Source organism: Hypanus sabinus, chromosome 7 (assembly GCF_030144855.1).
Source record: "Hypanus sabinus isolate sHypSab1 chromosome 7, sHypSab1.hap1, whole genome shotgun sequence".
NCBI lineage: Eukaryota > Metazoa > Chordata > Chondrichthyes > Myliobatiformes > Dasyatidae > Hypanus > Hypanus sabinus.
In genome coordinates this window covers 68,218,086-68,242,792 of record NC_082712.1, presented here as the reverse complement: position 1 = coordinate 68,242,792, position 24,707 = coordinate 68,218,086, and the positions used below count along the sequence as shown (strand labels likewise).

Sequence of the window (24,707 nt, the reverse complement as noted above, 5' to 3'; positions counted from 1 at the left end):
AAACAGCAGCACAACATCAATCTTGGTGATTTATTTTTGTTGTCAGTTTTCAGTCAAAATGATTTGTAGCCTCATGTTCCTTTCAAAATGGTATAATTAAACAAAAACCTGTTGCAGTTAATATTGTAGAATCGTTCTCAAAATAAAATTCAGTGTCCAAATGCATGGCATGAGTGTTGCTTTCTAGGTCATTGTGAGCCATGGCCAGAAAATATTGGTCACTTGATTTCTCTGACTGATCTCAACCTCTCTTTTCATTCTTATTATAACTGAATGAGGTTTGGGTATTTTACTCATATCCTAAAAGGTCAAGATGGGTGATGGGGTGCATTGAGCAGCAATTGAGGGGAAACTCATAGAATTGGCTTTATACTGGTGGGGAAAGCCTAGAGATAGCTAGCTAATCATCACCTTATCTGTGCTATTACCAATCCATTGTCAAAACATAGTCTGATGCAAAAAATACCCGATTCATGGATTGCAATAGATTATCGCAATAGTGCTGTTGGCACACATTGATGGGCAACTTTGGTAGGAACAGTGATAAGCACATGATAATAAACTTACATTTTAAGCTACTGTAAGCCATAGCATGTTGAAAGCAATCAAAGTGTAGGCCACCGATATTTTGCACTGTTTTCAAGCTGTTGTGATTTGTAAAGGTAAGCTACAATCTGGTCGCCTGGGCTGTGCTGATTATCCACTGTATCTCTGACAATCAGGAGAAATGCTCCTCTTATTGAGCACTCAGCTTATGGAAGAATATTTGCCAGTTGCTGTGGAATGGGAGGATGACCAAACTGATGTCTGCCAAAACTGAATTTGTTCTTCTGAGAACCTACAATATTCAGACATTGAGCTTAATGAAATAAAACTGTCAGGGAAGGTCCAGTGCAATTGTATTCCAGTGGCAGCAGTAGGGATAGGACTTGCAACTATGGAGGTATGGAGCCTTATCATTAACCAACAGGTCAGTGGACCCCAGGTTGGGAACCCCTACTCTATACTGTTCTTGAATCTGTTTTCTAATTGTTGAAAACATCAGCTTTTGAGTTGCTGTGTGGATCTGGAGGTGAGAAAAATGTGATATGCAGGCAACCTATGAATATAAAGTTAAGAGCTTGGGTTCATAAACAATATCACTCTTACTGCATTGATATTGGAAGCCACAGACAGATTGGTTGGAGTGAGCAGCTGGAGAAATAGTGGCAAACATCTGAAAGCTCACCATCACTTCTGCAAACAGAACAAAGGCCAAGTGTAATTTTGAGGAACAGCACATTGCAAGCTTTGATACTCAACATCGATAAGTTGATTCAGGTTACCACCCTGAGTGAGGATTTCATGAGCAGGGCATCCCAATCTCAAAGTGAAAGCTGTCACCAAAATGCAGTGGATTCCATTTAATTAGGCCATTAGTTAACTGGGACAGCTGCATATTTGGGATAACTCTCAAAGAACAAAATCTAATTGAGGAAATTGCTCAGATTATCTTTGTTTATTTGGAACAAAATGCCACTCAATTGGTAGGAGGATGTTGCCAAACAGGTACTAACTAGAGTCTGTCATGAGCACTTGTGTGGCCATTAAGCACTACACCAGGGGTCGACAATCTTTTTGCCCCTGTGGGCTGGATCACGTATTAATGAGCTGACAGTAGGCCAGATAAGTGCCATAAAAAAACTTGAAATATGGGAATTAGCCATTTAAATACATCTAGTTATGTTTTGCCTCAAATTAATGAATATCGCATGCTAGACAATCATTTGTGCTTAACTGAGGATGCCAAATAGTAATCAAAGAATTCAGTTTAGTTGCAGTTTATTTCAATCAAGGCATCTTTTGAATCTATTAAAAGTACGCAAAGAATCTTTAAACATAAAACGTATAAACGATACATTGAATGGTGGTAAATTAAGTATAATAAAGAAAATTTTAATGTAGTCGATAAATCAGTGTGAAACTCGATGCTCTTTGTTGCTTGAAAGCTTTTCAATGTTGGGTGTCAGACTTGTTGATGCCAAGAGCAAGACATTATCCAGATGGGCATCAGTCACTTGTTCTCGAATGGTTCTTGGTGTGCTTCATTTTTGAAAATAATTGCTCACACAGTTAAGTGCTGCCAAACAATGATGCCATCTTTTTTGCATGGTCCACTAAGTTAGGATACTTCCCACTTGGATGAATATATTTTCTATAGAAGTCAAGCACTGACACATCTTCAGAATGAAATTTCGATCTCAATATGTCGTCAGACTGCATCTCAATCAATTCCATTTGAAAAATTTCTGATGCAGTGTCCACTTCCACATCAAATGGAGTAGCAAGCAGCTTGAACTTATTTGCATGCAAGTGAAAATCAGCAAAACAAGTTGATTTTTTTCTTTGATTTTATTTAGAAACACGAGTTATTCAGCAAGTATCATAGCACATGTAAATATCTGGAAATTTAGCGTGGATTTCTTGTTAAAACACAGTGACACTGTTTCTGTTTACAAATTTGAACGATCCCATCTGAAAACCTGCACGTGCACGGAGAGTATCTGATACATATTAATAAGGTAGTCTGCCTTCCCTTCATTCGTATATACCAGTGTTTGGTTTGGAACGAAACAGAACCTGCGGCCAGTGCAATAAGATGCCATGCATACCCATCAGTGTGGTCGCATGAAACACTCAGAATAAGGAAAAATCGCTCACGGGCTGGATAATTATAGTAGCCCAATAGTTACTCATCTACCCCTGCACTATACCATGCTCAGAGCGAGCAGTTTTACATCGCGTCAGTTCTGTGAGTTTGTGTTCAAAAAGCAGTAATCTTTGTCACTAATCGTTGGTGAGAAATGAGCAGTAAGTCAATTCTGAACTGCTCTGCTCACTGTGGATTCTGTGCTGGGTTGGTGGCTGGCCCCTCCTATGAGAGCTGTCCTCCATTTCTCGCTCCTGGGCAGACAAGCTCTTTTGCATTCATCTGCAGCTGCTCTTGCGGGATATCAGCAACTGCTGCAGGCTGTTGTTGCAGAGACGTGGCTCCAGACAACATCCACACCCTATCAACCTGTAGGCTTTGACACTCAGGAATTTGGGTGATATTATTACCATTTCTTAGTATTATTTTTTCTAACTATGTTTCTTCTGCTGTCATAATTACGCGTGCTGTGTGTGACTGTGGTTTTGTATTTTGCACCGTGCCCCTAGTGGAATGTTGTTACATTGGGCTGTATTCATGTGTATGGTTGAATGACGATTAAACTTCTGCGTGAACTTAAACTTGAAGGATGCCTGCATGAATTAAGCCATTTTCTTCTTCCTCTGGCCCACCACTTTGAATTTAGGAAGCAGATCACTTACAATCAAATTAATTTTCAGAAATAAATCATTGAAGCAGTACTTGGAAGCAGTAGTGATATGGAAGAAATCAGCGGTAATGACCACACGGTTGGTTTATGTCATTATCCATTATTGGGAAATTCTTGGCATTGGCACAACTGTGTCATCCAGTGAATGCAGGAAGGATGATATGTTTTGGCAGGACTCACAACAAGCAGACGATTTTAATCATCGGTGCAACGCTGAGAGATTGCTGAACTGTTGGTTGTGTCTTCTTTCAAGTAGGATATTAAAGGGAGATTGCCACTTTCCTCTTGGGTGAGTGTTTGATAGCATGGTGGTTATGTTTCTTTGCATGTAACTGGAAACTTGGACCATTCCACTCAACATAGCTAAGGAATTGAAATCAAGTAAATGAATATTTAAAATGAAAACCCAACGTCAGTGACCATGAAGTCAAGAAAATATTATAAAATAACTGTTTTGATAATGTCTACATGTGAATGTAAATCTTTTGCATCTGAATTCTAATGTTTATAAGTAATCAGTTCTATGTAAATTCTAATGTTCATAGTTCTTTATTGTCCACTAGGTTTCATAAGGTTGTTTTGGCTAGTGGGGGTAGTAAGGTTACACTACCTATTAAATGCTCCCAGTGGCATGCGTCTTAAATGGTCTTTGACAACCAAGTCCTGCTCCTAAACTTCACATGTGGCTTAGCTAGTAAGCCCGGCTAAACCAGGGAGAAAGGGCAAAAGCACCTTAACGCCAGTTGCTTCGGGCAGATGTGGCTTGTCGGTCATAGTTGGCAGCTCATCTAAGAGAAAGAAGAGTGATCTCAAACTAACACTCTTTGCAGCTGTACCCACACATGGGGAAGGCTTTGTGAGTTAACTCCGAAGGAAAATGCGGAGCTGGAGTCCCTAAGACCGTCCTGCATTAAGTTTAAAGCTGACTAGCAGCTCCTGTGGTACTGCTGCAGAACTATATCGGTAGCCGCCGTTCCTTTTTGATTCATCAGCTACGTGAAGAGGGTGAGCTTGCTGCATGAGCAACAGCTTTCTCTCCATATCATACTTCACTGGTTTGCGTATCATGTCGACATCTGGGCGGCAAAGTCCATGGTTGACCCTGACTAATGGAGGGCTTCTGAACGGGGCAATAAATGCTGTTCTTGGTAGCATTGTTCACATCCTGTAAATAAAACGTAAAGAAGCCTATGCCACTAGTCAAATAAGTACAGTGATTTACGTTTATCCTTTCAATATATAATGGGGTGAGGTTTCAGGTGGAACAAGAGCTGCTTATTCCAGCGGAAACATTGCCAAAGCATAGATTTGCACAGGCAGACAAAAGGAAGGCATTTTGTGGCTTTCAGCATGGGTCCTGGCAACCTTCAGCATTCTTTTATTTGCAATAGGATCATACAAATTAGGAGTGATACGACGGAAGATGGAGTGCATCCTGTTGCACTTGGCATCACGCATTTACCAGCTGCCAACTGGGTCTTTACTGTTGTTGAGCCAGAAACTTGCTGTAAGTTTGCGCCACTGTTACATATCTGAAAGTGATGGAAATTGCAAGTACAAAGTACAGAGTCAGAACAGAATGTGTATGTTTGGAGAGCGCATGGACAAGTGGAGTCAGTATTGGCATCGACACTTATCAGTGCTAATTTTCTGCTTAGCATATTTCAGCTCACATTATGGGCTGGAAATGGCTATTTTATCTCTTAATCACTTAAGGGAAAAATCAAGATGGTTTTGTTTTAACTACAGCCATTTTTTGTTATACTTTAATATGATCTGCAGTCCCTTAATTATTATCAGTAGCAAAAAGGTCAGAACAAACTGGAGTTCGTTTTATCTCAGTAGGGAGAGATAACTACTCATTTGAAACTTATCAGAGCCGCATGTTCTTGCCAGAGTCCATAGTCTAATGCAATTGAATGTTATTTACTGTTTATTACGCTGCTGGAATTTAGGGCAGCAATGAAGGTCCTCCATCTCTGGTGGTGTTCAGCATCATGTCAGCAGGTTCCTTTCGGTTTTCACTGCTGTCACTCATGCAAGTCCCTGGTGTAGGCTCAGGAATACCTTTGCACTCAGATGTCGAAGGATTCTTTGTTGCTATTTCCATACAATTTTGTTTTACCAGTTGGGCTTGTTAGCCCTGAGCTGAACCCCTGAACCTGGAGGACTAGTGGACCACTCTTTGTCTGGCCTCTACCCTTTGCCCTATTTGGCATGGATAACTCTACCAAAAGCCTAAGTGTAAAGCCCTGACACCAGCCAACATAGCTCTCCTGGTCATTGAGGCACTCAAGTTTGCAAACCACAATGTTTGTGGTCCTCTTGGAGGAACTGAACATTAGTGTTAAAGTAAAAGATTTCATTCAGTGTAGGTGTGTCCTTTTAAAAGTACTGCCTCTCTAAATCCATCTCAGAAACCTGGGTTGGTATCTGAGATACTCCGCTGGGATGTGTGTGCTGCTGCTGTAACATAAATGCATAATTGCAAAGTGATTATCCTGGATATCTGATCAATAAATTTACTGAATAGTGTGCTCTGAAACCCATTGGGGTGGAGCTAAGTAATTTAAACTGGGTGGAAGAGGAGTCCTTTCCTTTCTGTCAGTCAGGATTTCTGTTCCAGATCTCTTTAGGCTGAAGGTAAGAAACTAGGCCTTAATGTGAAGACCATCTGCTTGCTGTTCAACAGATAGGCAGGAATAGCTGGGTTTTGTTGGTTGCACTGATGATGAGGGCAGGGAAAGATAGTATCATCACATTGGAAGGTGCCTTTTGTTCTCAAAGTCTTTAAGACAATTTATTTATTATTGTGAAGTCTTCCTTGTAGCATGAGAACTTCCAGTAGGAAGATGGTATTTGTTAGTATTGTCCGAGACGGGACTCTTTTCAGTTGTGCACAGATTTTTTGATGCATCAAGTAATTGGGATTGCATTGTATTTGAGGAATGAGTTAATGGGTACATCCTCGTAAAGCTTGTATGTGACATCTTCACCTACCCAACAGAAACATGAATACACAGACCAATTTATTCCTCATTCACCGACTGGAGGTTACATGCAACCTTGCTCCACCGTAACATACAATACTATGAACAAAGATCTGGAAAGTAGGATTAGGCTAATCCTATTTGGTCAGCATGGACATGATGGATAGAATGGCCTCTCTCCCCGTCATGTTCTATGAATCTGTGTGTTAGTCAAACTTTCCGACTTATAAATGGCTTGATTAGGCCAAATAACAAGTTTGTTCTTCAAATGTCTTAACACTTTGATCACTTTCTCTCCCTCCACCCCCCACCACCACCATCCTGTACCATAGCCAATTTTGAGCTGCCATTACAGAGGACAGAAGTCTGCAGCGTTAATCCAGAGAGACAAGTTTAAATCCCAGTTTAGCAGTCAGTTTAAACTTAAATAATTAAATTAGAAGATGAAAGAAAATTTTTGGTTATAGTAATTATGTATCTACCAAATTATGGTTAAAAAAATCACAGTTTGTTCAATAACATCTTTCTGGGATCAAAATCTGCCTTCCTTTCCAAGTCTAGCCTATAATCAGCTCCAAATCTACCAATGTGGCTGATTCTTAACTGCCTCCTTAATTCAGATTCAATTGTCGATACACTATAAATAGTGATCTTGCCAGAGAATATCACAATAACCAATTAAATAAAGCAAAATAGAAACCTTCTAGAGAAGGTTATACTTGGACCATTTTGATCAAAAATTCAAGTTTTTTTCAGGCTATAATTTCTAAAATTAAATCAGTTTTCAATATGGACCAGCTAACTTTTGATACTTAAATGTTGTTGATGCAGTGGCATTAATGGACGATAAGTTGTGGTGAGGGGGAATTCTGATTGGAGAAGCATTCCATACCCAAGAATATGAGTGTAGAATACCTAACATGCAGGGCTGCTGCTTGTAAATCTTTTGTCAACTGAAGTATAAAATATTTCCTCAACTAAAACTAATCAAAACAATATCTTTAATCAATGCACTTGTGATCCATTTTCAGTGAACTCTGTGCTTCACGGTGGGACTTGTTGAAATGTAAACATGCTGACTCCATGTGTCTCAGCATTTCCATTGCAAAACTTCCACAATTTCCGTTACCAAGATGAGGGAGTCCATCTCTGTCTGGGTGAAGGTCTTTATCCTGTATGAAACCATCAGAAAGGCCAAAAATGTCTCCACTGTTTGAATTTACAGATTCCCCATGCACTCCATTCATGGTGAAGTTCTCCGAACCATGCTCTTGGAACTGGCCCAGTATCATAGCTTGCTGACTCCACTGCCACTGCCTTCTTTGGGAAAGACAGCATTGATGACCCAAACTCTTATCTTTTTTGAACACCTTTGATTTCTGTGCTACATGCAGTGACTATAGGAATGACATATTTACTTAATCTTTGAAAGACTGGCTATTCCTTAGCAAGGTTAAGTTGATTGATGTCAAAATAAGCATAGGAACACCCCTTAAGCCTGTTCTGCCATTTGATCACCTCATTGCAGATGTGCAAGTCACCTCCATTTGTTTACCGAACTTAGTTCCAAATTAAACCCTGATTTTAGGTGTAGGATGCTTGATTATCCCAGAAAATTCCAAATAAAACCATGTAAAAAGTAATTCCTGATTTCCTTTTTTAAATAACCTTGTTTTGATTTTAATATGACGTCATATCATTCTTAATTGTTGAAAGGTTAATGGTATTCAAACATTCAGAAAATTGCGACATTGGAGAGAAACCTTTGTATTGAGAGAGTTTTAACATTAGCAAAGTTGTCTAAATTAGTCAGATTAATATACATTTCTCTTTAGATGAAAATAAATGAGTCAAGCAAAATGAATGGTTGCACAGCTATCACATGACTTCAAATTAGTTTAAAATAATGTTTTAACATAACATATTCTATACAGTCGGCCCTCCTTATCCGTGGGTTCCACATGCGCGGATTCAACCAACCGCGGTTCAGGAATACCTGGTAATTGTCATTCCAGCACTCGTTGTTTGAACATTGTTTGCCTCACGTCTCATGTACAGATCTTTTTTACTTGTCATTATTCCCTAAGTAATACAGTATAACACCTATTTACATAGCACTTACATTGTATTAGGTACTGTATTATAAGTAATCTAGAGATGATTTAAAGTACATGGGAGGATGTGCATAGGTTTTATGCAAATTCTATGCTATTTTATATAAGGGATTTGAGCATCTGCATTTTTTTGATATCCACGGGGTTGGGGGGGGAGGGTCCTGGAACCAATCCCCCATGGATAAGGAGGGCCGACTGTACTATGCAAGGTTTTTAAAAGGATTTTCCTATTGCCAGCATTTTTTGCCACATAGTTCACTGGAATTGAACAAGATCTAGTGTGTCCAATTTATACTGACTCTGTCTTGCATTATCTGCTAATCTTAGACCTGTGCAGTGGAGAGCCAGATGTGTATTTGGAAAGATCTTGGGGAGCAGGTGTCAGGAGTCAGTTAAGCAGAACAGCTGGGTGTAGGGTATAAAAGAAGTGCATTGCTTGTGGTCAGAATGAGACTCCAGAAAGTTTGAAAGTTACTTATTTTGAAACAGAACTTTAATTTTCCAGGAATATTATTATGGACTAATCAGAATCTTTTTGTAATGTGGTACACGACAATCTTCTGGCTGCATTTGTCTAGTATCATGGTGGATTTCATTGACCACTCTTACCTGTTAGCGTTGTTTATACTTAAGAAGCATATAATTAGCTGTAGAAGTCTTTGGGCTATCCAGTCATTATGGTAATACACAACTACCTTAATGCTTTGATACTGCTTCAAACTGAAATTGATCCTCAAACTCACATACTTTGTCTGCTCTTTCAGCGGGCAGTGAGTAGTCTTCAGAAGTGGGAGGATTGGTGTTTGGGCTTTGTAAAGACAGGTAGGAAAGAGCATGTAAGCATGCAAAGAGCATGTAAGGCGGCTACAGTGGATCATAGGCTAACTGAGTGAACAAAGATCTGGAATGTGGAAAGTAATGTGACATTGTCCATGTTGGCAGGAGAATAAAGAAGAGACATGTCAAGTTTAATGTTGCATGCACATGTTATGTAAATTATGAGAGGTTGTAGAGGTCTGATATACAAAGTAATCTAGGTCTTCCAGTGAATGACGTGCAAAAGAACAGTACACTAATATGCAAAGTATTTAGGAAAGCTAACTGTAGATTATCACTTACTGTTTGGGGAAATGAATATCAAAATAGGGGGATTCTGCTCCAGTTATATGGGAAATTCTTGAGACTGTATTTGGAATACTGTTCTTATTTAAGGAAGAATTGTAACATGCTGGAAGCAGCTCAGACAAGATACTGGAAAAGTGAGAGGTTGGATGGATATTAAATGAATGTCTCCTCTTGTGAAAGAACCTAGAACCAGGGAGTCATTGTTTAGAAATAAGGGATAGCCTCTATATGACAGAAGATAAACTTTTTCACTTAAAAGGAAAGAGTCTTTTGACTCTGGAAATAGCCTGAGTATTTTTATGTCAGAAGTAGATAGATGCTTAATATAAGCAGGGATTGTAAATTTGCTCTGGGTAGATGAGAATGTTAGACTACAGCCAAATCAGTCATGAGCATCTTAATGGTGGAGCCAGTTCTAGGAGCTAATTGGGTTACTTCATATATTTATTAATTTCTCCACACTCATTAGCCAAGGACATTGTGATTATTTATGGTTCCCACCATAATTCCAGTTGAGGATGGTACATGCTGTGCCAGGAAAGACATTTTGAACAAGTGACCTTGTATCCTTTCTGTCATTTTGCATAAAGCTAAGGAAAATGATTGACTTCATTTTGCAGTTATATGCACAGAACCAGGCTCTTTGATCTAGGTCATCTATGCCAATCAAGATGTCTAGCTGAGCTAGTCCTATTGGCCTGTGTTTGGCCAATATTCATATAGATCTTTTTTTATGAAGTGCCTAGCTAAGTGTCTTTTAAGCATTGTAACAATGCCTACCTCTACTGCTTTCTCTGACAGCTCATTTCAATACCAAAAGATAAACACAAAAGCCAGATACTTGTCTACTTAGTGTTTTTTTTAGTGAAGTGCTCACATATGATATGTCATAATAGGGTACTAAAGGAGGTGGCCCTGGAAATTGAGGATGCATTGCTAATCATTTTCCAATGTTCCTTAGATTCAGGATCAGCTCCTGAAGATTAGAGAATGGCTAATGTTATCCCACTTTTTAAGAAAGGAGGGAGGGAGAAAACAGAGAACTATTGACCTGTCAGCCTATCATCAGTAGTGGGGAAAATGCTAGAGTCCATTATTAAAGATGAAATAGTGGCATATCTAGATAGCAGTGATAGGATTGGGCCGAGCCAGCATGGATTTACCAAGGGCAAATCATGGTTCACTAATCTATTGGAGTTTTTCGAGGACGTAACCAGGAAGGTAGACAAGGGAGATCCAGTGGATGTAGTGTACCTCAATTTTCAGAAGGCATTTGATAAGGTCCCACATAGGAGATTGGTGGGTAAAATCAGAGCTCATGGCATTGGGGGAAAGATATTGACATGGATAGAAAACTGGTTGGCAGATAGAAAGCAAAGGGTAGCGGTGAATGGGTGTTTCTCGGAATGGCAGGTGGTGACTAGTGGGGTGCCACAGGGCTCAGTATTGGGACCACAGCTGTTTACAATTTACATCAACGATTTAGATGATGGCATTGAGAATAACATCAGCAAGTTTGCTGATAATACTAAGCTGGGTGGCAGTGTGACATGTGATGAGGATGTTAGGAGAATTCAGAGTGTCTTGGATAGGCTGGGTGAGTGAGCAGATACTTGGCAGATGACATTTAATGTGAATAAGTGTGAGGTTATCCACTTTGGGAGTAAGAACAGGAAGGCAGATTATTATCTGAACGGTGTAAAGTTAGGTAAGGGAGAAATACAAAGAGATCTAGGAGTCCTTGTTCATCAGTCACTGAAGGTGAATGAGCAAGTGCAGCAAGCAGTGAAGAAGGCTAATGGAATGTTGGCCTTTATTACAAAGGGAATTGAGTACAAGAGCAAGGAAATCCTCTTGCATTTGTACAGGGCCCTGGTGAGACCACACCTGGAGTATTGTGTACAGTTTTGTGTACAGTCTCCAGGGTTAAGGAAGGACATCCTGGCTGTAGAAGAAGTGCAGCGTAGATTCACGAAGTTAATTCCTGGGATATGCGGATTGTCTTACGCAGAGAGGTTAGAGAGACTGGGATTGTACACACTGGAATTAAGGAGATTGAGAGGGGATCTGATTGCAACATGTAAGATTATTAAGGGATTGGACAAGATAGAGGCAGGAAGTATGTTCCAGATGCTGGGAGAGTCCAGTACCAGAGGGCATGGTTTGAGAATTAGGGGTAGGTCATTTAGGACAGAGTTAAGGAAAAACTTCTTCTCCCAGAGAGTTGTGGGGGTCTGGAATGCACTGCCTCAGAAGGCAGTGGAGGCCAATTCGCTGGATACTTTCAAGAAGGAGCTAGATAGGTATCTTATGGATAGGGGAATCAAGGGATATGGGAACAAGGCAGGAACCGGGTATTGATAGTAGATGATCAGCCATGATCTCAAAATGGCGGTGCAGGCTCAAAGGCCCGAATGGTCTACTTCTGCACCTATTGTCTATTGTCTATAATGATATACGCTATTATCACATTTCTTACATTTAACCCATAATGAATTATGTAAACATCAGTTGTTGCAAAGAGGCTTCTCAACACATCAACGGTGTGCAGATCTGTAGTGGAGGCTATTGGGAGCACTTCCAGCCACTTTGTAGGTGTATCCACTACTACCAAGAAACTTGTGCCCGTGAACCGTCTGGCAAAATCCATATGAGTCCGCTGCTAAAGCAGTGCTGGCTATTCCCAGGGATGAAGAGGCTCTGCTCTTGGCAAATTCTTGATGGGCTGGCTTCCCGAACAGTACATGGCGAACTGCTCGATCTGCTGATAATTTCCCAGGCCACCACACAGGGCTTTGAGCCAACGCTTTCATTTTGACTATGCCTATATGACATCAGTGTAGCTCCTCTGACACTTCAGCTTTCAACTTGGATGGCACAAAAACTCTCAATCCCCATATAAGACAATCCCTGTGAAGGGCAAACGCATCCTGGTGATGGTAAAAATCAGAGGACTGGAATTTCTGCTGCATATTCCATCCATTCTGGGTTGCCATGTAGATCTGAATGTGCATAATGTTTTTCCTGCCTTCCTTTTGGATCACCTCTGCCATTATAGGGAGACTTTTGACTTGTAGTAAGGAGAATATGTCAAGAGAAGTGTCCTGTTTTGTAAATTTTTCAGGTACTTCCTTTTCCAAGGGTAAATGGGACAATCCATCAGCATTTCTGTGATTGCTTGTCCTCTTGAATTCAATCTTTTGATTGTATTCTCCAAGAAACAGAGCCCATCTCTGCATTTGTGTCACTGCTGTTAGTGGAACACTGATCTGTGGATTGAAAATGGACAACAGTGGTTGAGGATGAGTAGTGAGGGTAAACACTCTCCCTCATAGGTACTGAATAAAATGCTTTACACCACAAATCAGACTCAAGACCTCTCTGTCAATCTGTGTGTAATTTTTTCTCTGCAGCAGTAGGGAACATGCTGCGAAGGCTAAAGGATGTTCCCTTCCATCACTTATAACATGTGACATGTCTGCAACTGTACCATAAGTAAGGCAACACTGGCAAGCTTCACTGGGCGAAGTGAATCATAATGTGTGAGGACAGTGTCTGACATCACCATTTCTTTTGCCTTTTGAGAAGCTACCTCACACTGCTTTGACCATTGCCATTTTTTCCCAATTTGCAGTAATAAGTTCAAGGAGGAGCGCAGTGGTCAGGTTTGACAGGAGCCTATTATAATAATAGGCAAATCAGAAAAGGGACTGCAACTATGACTGCGCATCCACCACTGCATGAACTTTCTCAGCACACTTGTGTAATCTTGTGCATCAATGGTGTGACTACAGTATAAGTGATGCTCAAAATTCACTCTTGTTGCTTCATTCTATAAGCCCATAATCTTCTTAACTATTTAACACCATCTGGAGATTTTGTAGATGTTTCTTGTCATCCTCACTGGTAACAGTGATGTCATCCAGGTAACACTGAGTGCCTGGGCAGCCTTGCAGCACCTGGTCCATAGTTTCTGCCAGAGTGCAATTACGGATGCTACTCCAGAAATAAGCCTATTATAGCAATAAAGCCCTCTGTGAGTATTTATGGTGAGAAACCTTCTGGATTCTTCTTCCATCTCCATCTATAGGTTGGCCTCAGCTAAGACCACTTGTCTGATGTGTTTTCCTCCAGAAACATTTGCAAAGGTATCCTTTAAGCTGGGCAGCACCAGAGATCAGGGTTCATTCCTGATCTTTGGTGCTGCCTTTGTGGTATTTGTATATCATCTGTATGCTCTGACCACTCAGTTCAATAATCCATCCAATAATAAAGTCATAATCAAATAGATGATAAGATGATATTTCAAAGAAGACAATTATGATAGTATTGTTTTAAATTAGCAGCAACACATTTACAGACTACATCATTGTACACAGTTCACTGATAATTAATGAAACAAAAGACAGAGATGCGAAGACAGTGGTTCTCAATAGCTGACAAAGAATAACTGATTACAATCCTTTGAACTTATTATCTGATATTGTTGAATATGTGGCTTTCTGTGACTTTTTAAATGCAACTGCAGCTGAAGAAATGTTTTGAACATTAAGCATAGGAGCTGACTTGTTCAGTGTGGTGAGATGTTTGATCTCAAGTGTAACATGATATTCTTTTCTTTCAGTGAGTGAGCAGTAGGCTCTCTGCTATACATAGAGCATCTGCTTGGAAGACATGACGAGTTTCTGGACACAGTTGGGTCTGTTAGTGTGGAAGAATTTCACCTATAGAAAACGACAGACAGTAAGTGTTTATATTCTTAAGAACTCCTCCGAACAACATGGTTACTGAAATGAGCTAGTTTCTAATTTTTTTCACCTGATGGAGCTGGGGTTTTAACTGGGTCTTGCAGTTCTTGCATCAGATCTCATGGTTTCATATGGGGAGAAGAGCAGATGTTCCAGGGTGTCCTTTACTGTATGACATTGTTATTTTTCCACAGAACCATAGAACATTGCAGCATAGAAACAGGCCTTTTGGCCTTTTTTCGCTGTGCCAAATCATTTTTCTGCCTAGTCCCACTGACCTGCACCTGGCCCATATCTCTCCATACCCCTCTCATCCATGTACCTGTCCAAGTTTTTCTTAACTGTTAAAATTGAGCCCGCATTTACCACTTTATCTGGCAGCTCGTTCCACATCCCCACCATTCTCTGTGTGAAGAAGCTCCCCCAAATGTTCCCTTTAAACTTTTCCCCCTTTACCCTTAACCCATATCCTCTGGTTGTTTTTTCTCCCCTAGCCTCAGTGGAAAAAGCCTGCTTGCATTCACTCTATCTATACCCATCACAATTTTATATTCCACTATCAAATCTCCCCTCATTCTTCTACGCTCTAGGGAATAAAGTCCTAACCTATTCAATCTTTCTCTGTAACTCAGTTTCTCAAGTCCCGGCAACATCCTTGTAAACCTTCTCTGCACTCTTTCAACCTTATTAATATCCTTCCAGTAATTTGGTGACCAAAACTGCACACAAAATTTCAGTTTGTTTCATAGGCATTTTAAATCTATGCAACATTTCTGGCCTTGGAACACTCAAAACAAAGAATGAAATTTTATGAAAATGTGGATAAGCCACATTTTCACACTAGGCTGTTCCTCGAAGCAGTTTCCATTGCAGTCCTGTGCCTCTGAGGCAGTTAATGGCTTCTATCTGATGTGCTGAGGGTCCTTTAAGAGGGAGTAGGTCAATGGATAGCTTAGTAAGTCCTTCCATGATTTACTTATTTGGGCCCTTAGCTCCTAAGTGGAGCACAGGGCATTGCTGATCTCCCGTCTCCATCATCCTCTGAAGTTGATGGTAAGAATGGAGTTTATCAATGCTTCTGCAAACCATTGCATCCACTGTACATAGGTTTGGCCTATACAGTTATACCTGTTTCCACCTCTCACAATGGGCCTTAGGGTAGGATTCTGATGGGCCCTTCCAACATTTATCCTTAACATTCTCATGCTCCCATTGTCTAGGCCAGAAATGTTTACAACATTCCATCAATTTCTTTGTTTCGAGCAGCCATGGGCTAAGCATTCCCATGAGACTGTTATATAGTTGGAAGGAGATTTTAAAAATGTCCTTGAAGCGAACTGAACTATAAACAATGATACACAGAAAAGGACTCCCTGAAGCGCCCAATCTGTCCATGTAGTTCTGAAATGTTGTGTGTATATATCTCCACTCTCCTCCCCACATAAAACCATATGACGTTTTAGAAGAGGAGTCAAACCAGATTAACAACCCAGCCCCAAATGGGTGAAATAAAAATCCCAAATCAATCCATGGTAGTACCCTCAAACTGATAATTATCTGCAGGGCCTTGTAAAGATCATCTCTGACCCAGTACTTGAAGGAATTGAAGGTCAATTGATAAATCAAAAGAATACTCAAAATACTCAGTAGTTCATGCACCAACTCTGATCTCTTTCCATAGGGGCTGCTTACCTGCTGAGTAATTTGCTTTAGGAAAGATTATTGTAATTGCCATGGTTGTCTAAACCTTTTCTCATTTAATCCTATGCATTGAAATGACTAAGTGAATAAATAACATGTTCCTTTCTCCTGTCAGTTTCAAAAAACTATTTCTGCAGATTCAGCAGGATTGTTAATAGTATGGTATACTTATGCATATTATGCAATATAATAGGTGATGTCCATTCTGTACCGCAAGACTCAGCAAAAGCAATCTGCTGCCAACATTAATTTCCATTATGAAATGTTTCAACAAGCCAGGCCATCTATATTTTGTGTCTGGTGGCCTGATCTTTCCTCTCTTGGCAGAGCCTGTATTCATAAGTGTGTTAATTTTCTTAGACGGTCTGTGAGCTGAGGGAGAAGCAGTACAATTCCTTCATTTCCCCAGTGCCATCTTTACAAAGCAGTCAATGGGTGTAGGTTGGCTTTTGCCTTGAATGTGTGAAAGAATTCTTCAATTTTAAATTTCACATCATTGTTTTAAAGTTCCTTCAGTGCCTTGCCCCCTTCCATCATATATTTCCTCTCCTATTTCTGCAGGTTTTGTGATGGATAGTCACTGTCCCAGGGCCTGAGAGCCAAGCTCAGCTTTCTAACATATCCGTTGAAAATTCTAGAGATTTAAATGTTGTTTTTCAGTAGGATAAACTTTCAACCAATATTCTTTATTTGACTTCTTTTCTTAAATTGAGAGCGAGACTTCAGTTCATAATGCAAATGACAAGCAATTATCAATCTGAAGTTAAAAGAACAACTTGGCACACAAGCACCGTCTTTAGGATACAGACACGGCACATGGGCTGATTTCTCAAGAGTTAAGTGTGAAACAATGGGTTATTTAATTGGGCTTGCTTCACACCAGGTTCTGTACTAGATTTACTTCCTTGAATACAATTAAAACTAAAAATCTCTTGATATTCACAGGGTTAAGTTCTCCTGAGGTGCTACATTTAAGGGAAATGGTTATGTGTTGACATTTTCTAATTTGCTGCACTGGAATTGAACAATTTGCCATGTACTCACAACTACCCATCCTGAAATTATAGAATCTTGGTATTTGTACCATAAAAGGGTCAGCCTGAAAGGAAGGGGAAAGCAATTGTTATTTCAACCATTCAGCACAAATAAGCTGCATTGTGGTTGGCAAAACTCTCAATAGTGAATAACAACATCCATTTTCTTCACATTGAATCAGTTCAAAATGAGGCTATTCAACCTTTTTGTGCCTGTACCACTTATCATTATGTATCATGCTTTCATTTCCCTTTATGTCAGTGCAAGTCTGATCACGATAAGTGACAAAATAAAAACATTTCTGCTCTACTCCTTTTATTAATTATGTTGATTCAAAATCATTTGGTTTCTGATTTAACCACTAGAAGTTTTTCTTATTATTTACTATATGAAGTTCATTTATGCTTGCAAATGCCTGTTAAGTTTATGCTTAATATTCTCTGAGCTATGGAGTGTATTCTTTTCATTAATTTAATACTATTCCCATTCATGACCACAATCACCTTCGAATCCTAACTTCTCATAGTTTTTATTCAATAAATAACTTCACAGTGTTTAGGTAAGGAAGCTTCTCAAAGTTATAATGCTGCAATAGGTAGAATTTAGAACTTCATAAAATGCTGGGATTATATCTACAAATATATTATCTTTGTAATATAAGTCAAATAATTCAAAAGCTTGTTGAGTAATGTAGTCAAGTCAAGTCAATTTTTATTGTTGTTTGGACCATAACTGCTGGTACCGTACACAGTAGAATGAGACAACATTTTTCAGGACCATGTTGCTACATGAAACAATGCAAAAACTACACTGAACTTTGTAAAAACAACACAGAAAGAGCTACACTAGACTACAGACCTACCCAGGACTATATAAAAAGCACAAAACAGTGCAGGCATTACAATCAATAATAAACAGGACAATAGGCACAGTAGAGGGCCGTAAATTGGTGTCAGTCCAGACTCTGGGTATTGAGGAGTCTGATGGCTCAGTGGAAGAAACTGGTGAGATTGTCCGCCAGATGAACACCAAGAAATTTGGTGCTCTTACTGATCTCTACCAAGGAGCCATCAATGTTCAGTGGAGAGTGGTCACTCCATGCACTCCTGTTTTTGCTCATATTCAGAGACAGGTTGTTGGCACTCACCAATCTGTTAGCCACTGCACTTCCTCTCTGTGTGCTGACTCGTCATTGGGTGGAAACATGCACAACCACTGAAATTGAGTTGGCGTTCACTTTACGAGGCTGGACTGACTTGATGACATAGTTTTGTAAATTTTTTAACCACATTTTATATTCTTGTATTTTGTTGTCAATATAGCAGTTATTATGATCTCTCTTAAACGTATAATGCTTCTGCCATTTTATTGATGAAAACCTGTAGTTTATTATCATATGCAGAATTACATGTGTGCATGTGCAATGAGAAATTTACATGCATCATAGACACTTGACTTTAGAGACTCGACATAAACAAGAAAATCATCAACTGAACATGAATTATACAGAGCTGTGAGATTGGTTAAAGCAGCATTGCTTTCTTTGCAATATGGATAGCCCAGAGAAAAACTGTTTCAGGTTTGTAAAAACCAGGAGTAGCCTAGACTGGGTTAGCAGTAAAGATTCATGTCCCTTAAAAATGAGATTAAAAACTGGGGACATCATTTGAAGCTAATGAAGGGAAGGATTAAAAAGGACATAAAGAAAATAATATTCACTCTGATGAATAATTGGGTCTTCAACTCATTCGCTGAATGGATAAGACAGAAACTCTGCTCCTATTTAATAAGGACATGTTTGAGAACTTGTGCATACTGCAGATTGAGAGATAGGAAGTGGGATTTGTGCTAAATAATTCTTTATTGATCAGTGTGAAAATAATGAAGTGAATGGCATTTCTTCCTATAACTTTCTCTGACTCTAACTCCTGTGCGTATTAGGGACCACACCCTTGGGAGATGAGGCAGTGTGTTGTTGCATCATATGCTTCAGACAGCAAATTACATGTTTGGATTCCTTCTATATTCCTGGTTTACGGATCTCAGTGCTAAGCCTCTGTGGGGACATTTTTCTCTCTTGTAATCTTAAGGAAGTATTGCTTTATCAAAAAATTATGCATATAGTTGGTAGATATAATCATGGATAATTTTAGTAATTGATTTTAAGGTTTGCTTTATAGAACTTATAATCATCACTTTAATTTTCATTTCATTGTTTTTTTTTGATATTTAAAAAGAAATCAATCTGGAAATATAACTGCAATATTAAGCGCTTGTCCCAAATATGAGTTACACCTTGGGGGTGGTGGGGGGGGGGGGGGTGACAATGCCACACCAAGAAATCTTTAGTCTATCTTTTATTAAAATCTTTAATGGTTATTGTCATGAGATTTGTTAAAGAACAAAGGATATCTTAGTGTGCTACTGACATATTGACAGTGACCTTTCCTTCTAGTTGTATCATCAAGTCAAGTCAAGTCACCTTTATTGTCTTTTTCACCATAACTGCTATATAGGTACAGTACATAGTAAGACATAATGAGACAACATTTTTCAGGACCATGATGTTACATGACACAGTACAAAAACTAGATTGACTACTTAACATCATACTTAATGTTTTAAGGCCTCACTAAATTCTACACCCACTTTTCCTCACATCCCAATTGGAAAATCCAATTGGAATGGTTTACTGTAGCATTAAGATTTGGATTTACAGTAAGAATAACCCTAAGGTTTAAATCAGCTTTCCTTAAATGCAGAAATCGGTCGGTTAATATCTGAAATGCTATGCTGCTCCAAAGTTATCGCTTTAACAGTGCCCTGCTCACTTTCAAATACTGATAGTGTGAATTTATGGTATATCAATGATATATGTCCATTAAACCTGCCAGAAAAAGATAGAACTGGTCATTCAGAGTAACTGAATTTTTAATAACATTATGTTTAAACTAATGTCAGCTGTATCTGTCACTGGATAACTGCAGTAACAAGAACCTCATTATTCAGATTTTAATAATAACTAAGAATATTTTAATATGTTTTTGTTTTCTTTCTATCTTCCTGTTTTGTTTATCCTCAATGATTTTGCTTCTGCATTAATTTAAGCATATTTCAGCTCTGCATGATTCCATCGCGTTTCTTCAGCCACTGTGGCTGAAAGCTCAGTATTCGCCTGCTCATTTTTCACAAGCCACAAACCTCCCATGGATGTGCACACACAGCTTTGTCTCTAATTAGTGTGAGAAAGTTAGGAGGCAGATTATGTCAAATCCCGCTTATTTGCGACTGTCCAATATGTTAGATCTTCATTAGCTTGATCTCAGTTACTTACACTCTTACTTCCAGGACACGAGGGGAAAATTGATGGTTGACATGTTTATTGAATCTAAAGATTGAGCACGGCAAAGATAGAAGATTTAATGCAGAATGGTTCCAATCTTGCCTCTGGATAGTCCTTGAAAGTTTTAGTTATGAGCAGATGAAAGAGGAAAGGATAAGCAGGGATGGAGGGAAGGCTGACACTTGCAGGAAATAAGATATGCTCTTTTTCTTCAAAGAACAAGGTATCCCTCCCTTCACGCTTGATGCTGCTGTCACCCACATCTCCTCCATTTCCCAAACATCCGCACCCACCTCATCTTCTTGCCCCCTTAATAGTGATAGAGCTCCTCTTGTCTTTACCTGCCATCCCATGAGCCTCCACCTCCAATGCATCATCTTCTGCAAGTGCTGCCATCTCCACAGAGATCCTACCACTAAGCATATCAGTACCTTCTTTCCCCCCCCCCCCCACTTTTCACAGCATTCGCTCCCTCTGTGATTCTCTTGTCCATTTGTGCCTCCCCCTATTCTCCATCCTGGTACTTAACCCTGCAAGCTGCCTAAGAGCTAGCGATACCTGCCTGTACACCTCCTCCCTCACCTCCATTCAGGACCCTAGACAGTCCTTCCACTGCAACTTCACTTGCAATTCTGCTGGTGTCGTCTATTGCTCCCAAATGCAACCTCCTCTACATTGGTGAGACCCATCGTAAGCTGGGTAATCACTTCATCAAGCACCTCTGCCATAAGCAAACTTCCAGGTGGCCAAAATTTTAATTGTGATTCCCATTCCTGCTCTGACATGTCGGCCTGTGGCCTCCTCTTGTGCCAAGACGAGGCCACCCTCAGAGTGGAGGAGCAGCACTTTGTATTATGTCTGTGTAGCCTCCAAACTGATGGCATGAATATCAGTTCCTCCTTCTGGTAAAAAAAAACCTCCCTCTGCTCTGTTCCCTACAGACATTTTACTTCTTCTTATCTGCTTATGACTTCCCCCTAGGCAGGTGGGCCCCATCAGCCTTGGATGGCAGCCCACCTAGGAGAAAGAAAACTCTGATTTTAAACCTCCACTGCCTTGCTGCCATACCCACCCACGGGAAAGGCTTCAGGATTAAACCCTGAGAAAGAAATCAGGAGCTGGGATCCCCAAGGCAGTTTGATGTTGTTTACAACTTTACTTTGGCAACCTCGACGACGACACTGGTGCCAAGCTGTATCAGCACTTGCCCTTCCCTTGGACTACATCAGTGATGTGGAGGGGGGCATCCACTGCATGGGCAGCAACCGGTTCTTCAAATCTTTCTACCCAGGCTTGTGCCTTGGAGAGAACACTTAACCCAATCCACCAGAGGCGCAAACCCATGATTGCCTGAGATCCACAGCTGCCTACTGATGCAGATTACTTCTCCCGGGTCCCCTCCTGCTCTTTATCCTGCCCTTTTCTCTCTGGTCCACTCTCCTGTCCTATCAGATTCCTTTTTCTCCACCCCTTAACCTTTTCAACCCTACTGGCTTCAACTAGCTTCCTTCCCCATCCCCAACCTTTTTATTCTGGCATCTTCCCCCTTCCTTCTTAGTCCTGAAGAAGGATCTTGGCCCGAAACATCGATTGTTTATTCTTTTCCATAGATGCTGCCTGACCTGCAGATTTCCTCTGGAATTTTGTGTGTGTTATAGGAAATCTTTACTACTGACAGTCTGGTTGGTTTTTATGGTAGTCTACCTTCACACCCAATTGACAACATATCAAATTTGATGATGAGCTGTTTGAGTTATATTGGATAATAGCTGACCATCTTGCATCCACAGAATTAGCTGTGAAATGGTTGATGTCTCTTCTTTCTGAATTCTTTCTCTCTACTGCAAATAAAATGTAATTATTTTAAGGTTAACTTGTGTTAATTTATATTGCGAACTAAAGTGAGAGTGATTGGGTTTCAATAAATAAATTTGATAATTGTGCTTGGATGTAATGTTGCAGCTTATGTTGCTGGGAAGTGAAGGTGATTTAAGCATTTAATTAACCATATTAATGACCTCATTTAGACCGGAATGGAGCTATACATAGAATATAGCTTACCATTAAAGAAGAAAGTGGAGTAGGGTACAGTTCTATAACTATAAATTATAATTCTAAGGGTCTAATGTTCTTCATCTCAGGATGTGGTTGCAATGGTAGAGCCATTGTATGGAATGTCATTTACATTTACTGGTGCTCATTTTCATTGTATTCTTTTCATGATCATTATATTTGATTTTGTCAGCTTTATTCTTGGCATAATGGTAAGTAGGAAGGTTGAACAATGTGGTATGATACTTCTGTTTCAAAGAGATGAAGTGTGTCTGGTCTATTCATCCCATGTCCACCTTTCTAATTATTGTTTCACTAAAAGAGGCAACCGACAGATTTCTAAGGCTTTACCTACCAAAGAATGTTCAAATGACAGCAATGAATATTCTTCATCATATTCAGAAATATAGTACACTGCCATTTCTCTATCTCCCAGTGGATTGGCTAAGACTGTGAACAGAGTTAACCAATTAATCCTGTTTACATGTTCATGAACTGTATATTGGCTTTTGTGCTGAATTTTAATATGTAAAGAATAGTAGTGGAACTAATAGACAGTTAATAGTTCTCTTTTAAACTTATTAAAACTGAAATCTGCATTTATCAGGAAGAACCAGGATGCAATGCTGAAATTTTATAAGACATTGGTCAGACTACATTTGGAATATTGTGGCGAGTGTTGGGTCCCATGTCTAAGAAAGGATATGCCAGCATTTGAAAGTCCAGAGGAAGTGTACGAGAATGATTGTAGGAATGAAAGTGTTTATGCTTGAAGAGTGTTTGATAGTTCTGAGCCTGTACTTGCTGAAGTTTAGAAGAACGAGGGGGATCACATTGAAACATACCAAATATTGAAAGGCCTCAATGGATGGATGTTAAAAGGAAGTTAAGATAGAGACAAGTTTGGGAAGAATGTGGGTCTTATCCTTCCTGGAAGTTCTGGAACTATGTGTGTGCATTAACTTTGCATGTAGCATGTAAGATTGATCACAAATTTACAACAAAGGACAAAGCCATTTGCTCCATTGAATCCATGTTGTAGATATTCATTTGATACATTGGGATAGTGATCATTTGCAGGAATGAATGGAGAAATTGCAGATGGGGCTTATGCCAGCCAAGTGTGATGTGCAGCATTTTGAGAGGTCAAATGTAATGGGTCGGCAGTGTATGGTGTGGCACAAGGTGCCAGAAAGGCAATCTCCACCCAGTGAACAGGCATCAATTGCCACTCATTTCTGACTCATCACCTGCAGCCTATTTAAACCCAGGACTCATCCATAATCCTTCTTTACCCATGGAACCAGCCAGTCGCAACCAGTTACTGCCTGCCCTCAGTTACTCAGTTGCCTGTTGTGTTTAGCAACTGTTTTTTGTTAATATTGTGACCTCTCACAGCTTAATATTTTGCAGTTTGTTATAAACGTTATTGCTCATCACTGATTCATCTCTGTGGCTCTGCCTTTGGATCAAGATTCCTCTACATTTTCTGACAGGATGGGTGAACTAGTGATTGATCCAGTGGAGCTCGCTCACCTAAATGAAGTCATCCGTCAACATGAAAACACCGTCCAGAAGCAGCAGGAAACCACTGACCATCTGTTCACCACTCTCTTCCAACTCGCCATCTTAAAATGGCAACACAGCACCAGTTCAACTCCTCCCTCTGAGCCCCAGGTTCTGGTTACTGAACGCTTTACGGCTCCCAAACCTGATGCCGTGACTCCCGATGCCAGTGCATTTTGCACTTAGAGTCCAGTATTATACAGACTGAGCCAATGTTGCCTTTGTCATCATGCTCTTGACTGGGGGAACTCTGACCTGGGCTGCCACTAACTGGGGCAATAAAACTACCAATTGGAATAAATGTGAGGAATTCACCACTGAGATGTCCCGGGTTTTCGACAGTCCGGGGAGCGGAACCAAGGAAGCTTGGCTTGCGTCAAGGTTTACTCAGTGGGGGGTTACACCATGGAATTCAAGAGCCTGACGGTGGAGCTGAAAAGTGGAAGTGTTGCTGACCCATTTCTGTCACGTCTTCTTGGAGCACTAGAAAGATGAGCTGTCTACCTGGGAGTTACCCACCAAACATGAAAGCCTCATTACTCTGGTCTTCCGTGTTAATTAGCATCTTACGGAATGACCCTCCAGGTCAACAACTTGAACCCCAGTTCCATTCCCAGAACCATTTCAGGTTGCAGGACCCCTATCATCAATGCCTCCAGAAACCTATGCATTTA

General features: G+C 40.0%; 1 protein-coding gene across 1 annotated transcript in view; it reads left to right on the top strand.

Annotated features, from left to right (window-relative positions):
• LOC132396862 (phospholipid-transporting ATPase ABCA1-like) overlaps positions 1-24,707 on the top strand; it is a 170,581-nt gene that overhangs the window by 14,880 nt on the left and 130,994 nt on the right. The window contains exon 2 of the mRNA XM_059974869.1: positions 14,213-14,331. Coding sequence (XP_059830852.1) covers positions 14,263-14,331 — 69 coding nt within the window. The 5' untranslated portion in view covers positions 14,213-14,262. The remainder of the gene's footprint in view (positions 1-14,212; positions 14,332-24,707) is intronic.